The 3,771-nt window shown below is 30.7% G+C and overlaps 1 protein-coding gene across 1 annotated transcript; it reads left to right on the top strand.

Moving 5' to 3' along the window:
* Positions 1-1,356: 1,356 nt before the first annotated feature.
* On the top strand, positions 1,357-3,318 carry LOC101210785 (cytochrome P450 734A6). Its single transcript, XM_004147765.3, has 4 exons — positions 1,357-1,882; positions 2,056-2,300; positions 2,390-2,759; positions 2,846-3,318. Exons 1-4 carry the CDS (start codon positions 1,397-1,399, stop codon positions 3,263-3,265), a joined length of 1,521 nt encoding a protein of 506 aa, XP_004147813.3. The 5' UTR covers positions 1,357-1,396; the 3' UTR covers positions 3,266-3,318.
* Positions 3,319-3,771: the final 453 nt, after the last annotated feature.

Raw genomic sequence — 3,771 nt, 5'->3', positions numbered from 1 at the left:
TCGAGATTTTTTGACACGATCGTTTAGATTTGGACTTACATTTGGCAATCAAATATTCTAACGATTTTTTATATTTGAAACACTAGCCACACGATCTTGAACCAAATAACAGTTTAAAAAACATATAAAAAAATTAGCGAAATATTTTAAAATTTTGCAGAAAAAGAGAAAAAAAATGATGAAAAGAAAAAATATGACCGAAGAGGAAAAAAAAAAAAAGATAAGAGAAGAAAGATATGATGGTAAGAAGGACAAACGACTAATTTTTTTTTTTTTAATTGATAAATTTCATAAGATTTTTCAACTTGCAACACGGGCAATAAATATTTTGCCTCTTTTTTCTATTTATGAAAAACTAATCTTTTTAAAATGTATATTTTTTTTTATCATAGGTTTTTCAAATTTTGTTTAGAGAATATGAATTTTAAAAATTAATCTTATAATTATAAATGTCATATAGTTATCTAAAATAAAAGTATAAAGTTATTTGAGAAATTTTCTAGACATGTTTATAAAACATTCGGGACTAAAGCAATGTGTTTTAAAAACTCATGGGATCAGATGGGTGAGTTCTTATTTTAAAGTACACTATTTTATAGAGGCAGTTGCAAATAAAACACTTAGATTAAAATATTACCATATATAGCAACATTTTTAAAACATTGTAAACATGAAAAAAATCTATAAATGATAGAAACCTATTACTAATAGATCATATTGCAAAATATTAAAATTATAAGAGTCTATCAATCCTAAAAGTCTATCACTAATAGAGTTTATCGGATTACTTTTTTTAAAAAAGTGTTTCTATATACTTAATTAATATTTCTAAAGTGGTTACACATTACATGACACACTTACCGAATACTAAAAAGATAATATTTTTTCAAAAATATAATAATCCACAAAATGAATTAGGATAGTTTGTGTATACTATGAGCATTTATAGTTGATAAAGAACGAAACCTTAAAGTGAAAGAACAATGTAAGAAACCAGTAATTAAGTATGAACAAATTAGGACTAAACCTTATCAGGAAAATAACTTTTTCCATTAAAAAATTTCCAAATAACTCCAAAATCTAGACGCCATCAGAATATTAAAATATAGTAAATAATGGATACATTGAGAAGAATATAATATAATGAATCAAAATGGAAATCGTTGGGGACTTTAAATAAATATAATTCTGTTGTATACATTAGTCCAAATAATATTTATTTGATTTCTTAGGGATAACTCAAAGTCGTCGCTATACAACACAAAGTCTTCAATTGTGTGCCATATTAACATCTTAAACACACTATAAATAAGGATGGAAATGAACCAAAAATGAATCAAATACTTCTCACTACTTCTCTAATACAATTAAGCATTGGATTTCAAACAAAATTACAATGTATATTCTTGCTGTTTCCGTTCTTCTATTTCTCACCATCTTCATCTTTAAATTTGTTTACGCCAATTTTTGGGTTCCATGGAGAATTCAAATCCACTTCCGAAAGCAAGGCATAACAGGGCCTCGCTATTGCCCCATCATCGGTAATGCCACCGATATGCGCCGTATGTATATGGAGGCACAAGCGAAGACAATTCCATTAACCCACGATATATTGTGTCGAGTGCTACCGTATATTCACCAATGGTCAACGGAGTATGGAAAGATGTTTGTATATTGGTTCGGACCCAAGCCGAGACTAGCGATATCTGACCCAGTTATGATTAAGGAAGTGCTTACAAATACAGGTGGGCCTTTTAGAAAGGTGGGATTCACTCCAGTTTCCAAGTTGTTGTTTGGAGAAGGACTTGTCGGACTTGAGGACAAACAATGGGTCATTCATCGAAGAATCGCAAATCAGGCTTTCACCATCGACCGTGTCAAGGTTTGTTAATAAACAAAACTTACTCTTTTTATATATAAAAAAAAATTGTAAATAATTTCAAATATTTTGCTATTTCTATAAACTGTCTCTTTTTATTTTTTATTATATTTTGTTATAGTTTACAAAACTTGTGTACAGTAAAATATTTAATCCAAAATTCACAATTGTGTCAGGGATGGTTACCAGAGATTACCTTAAGTGTTCGTAATGTGTTGGAGAAATGGGAAGAAATGAAGGAAGGTATGGAAGAGTTTGAAGTAGACGTCCATAAACAACTTCGTCTCCTCACAGCAGACGTAATTTCAAGAACAGCATTTGGAAGTAATTTTGAAGAAGGCAAACGCATTTTCAACTTGCAAGAACAACAAATGAATCATTTTCTTCAGGCTGTCTCAAGTGTTTATATTCCTGGCTATAGGTTTGTCATTTTCTCCAATTTCTATTTTCTTACTCCCTTTTTGGTAACAATTATTAATATATTAAATTTTTCTTTGGAAAAACACACAGATTTTTACCTACAAAGATGAACAGAGAGAGGGATAGGCTGGAAAAAGAAACTCGTGCATCAATCAAAGCACTAGTTGAAAGTGAGAAAAACAACAAAGAAAAGGAAAACTCATCTAATCTACTAAGTCTCTTATTGTCGTCGTACAAGAACCAGAATGGGGAAATAGAAAAACTTGGAGTGGATGAAGTCGTAAATGAATGCAAGACATTCTATTTTGCAGGAATGGAAACAACTGCCAATCTATTAACTTGGGCACTTTTATTACTAGCAGAGCATCAAGAATGGCAAGATCGAGCTAGAGAAGAAGTTATCAATGTTTGTGGCCAAAAGACACCACCTACATCTGACAATTTAACTGAACTAAAACTAGTAAGTATTAAATCACAATATAGACTCAAAAGCTTAAACAAAAACAAGAGACAATGAGTGTTTAATGATTCATTTTGGTTTGACAGGTGGGCATGATAATCAACGAAACACTTCGACTTTATCCACCGGCGATTATGATGATGAGGCGGACAATGAAACGACTAACGCTAGGAAACATCGATGTTCCAGAAGGCACACAACTTCAACTTTCGGTGGTTGCAATCCACCATGACAAAGAGCTTTGGGGAGAAGATGCGAGCAACTTCAACCCAATGAGATTTAGTGAGCCTAGGAAGCATCTGGCTTCATTTCTACCATTTGGGTTGGGTCCTAGAATCTGTGTAGGACAACATTTGGCTTTGATTGAGGCCAAAGTTGCGCTGGCTATGATAATTCAACAATTCTCCTTTACAGTTTCTCCAACCTATACACATGCTCCAATGATGTTTGTAAGTTTAAACCCTCAGTTTGGTGTTCAACTCCTGGTTAGGAGCTTATGGAATTGATTTTATCTCTCTTTAAATATTAAATTACTATGAAAAAATCAAAATCTATTATACTTATCATCATTAATAAATAATTAGTTTGTTTCAAATTGGCTCATTTTTGCTCTTCAATTGGCTTAATTTTGTCATTTTCTTATAATTGTTAATATCAACAGCAATAATAATAAGGGTGACTAGATAAATGACAAAATAAGGGTTTAGTTTGAACAAATAGCAAAAATAAAATTTAATTATAAAATGAAAAAATCAAATAAATAATAAAAAGATAAAAGTGTGATATTGTCCCAAATATTCTCATTTTAATTAAAATGTACAATGTTAAATAGTTCAATATGGAGAGTTTCTAAACCATTCAAAAGGCACTAAAATACCCTATGATAACTCAACCATATACCATGTAATTGAAATGCACCTACCAGATATCAAATATACTATATCTAAACATTTCATAATCAAAAATTAAATATTGCCTAATATGGTCCTTAACGCTTCTAGTTTTGCCTATA

This window comes from Cucumis sativus, chromosome 3, assembly GCF_000004075.3.
Source record: "Cucumis sativus cultivar 9930 chromosome 3, Cucumber_9930_V3, whole genome shotgun sequence".
In the NCBI taxonomy this organism is placed as follows: Eukaryota; Viridiplantae; Streptophyta; class Magnoliopsida; order Cucurbitales; family Cucurbitaceae; genus Cucumis; species Cucumis sativus.
The sequence above is the reverse complement of the archived record's forward strand: the minus strand, read 5'-3'. Positions and strand labels throughout refer to the sequence as shown.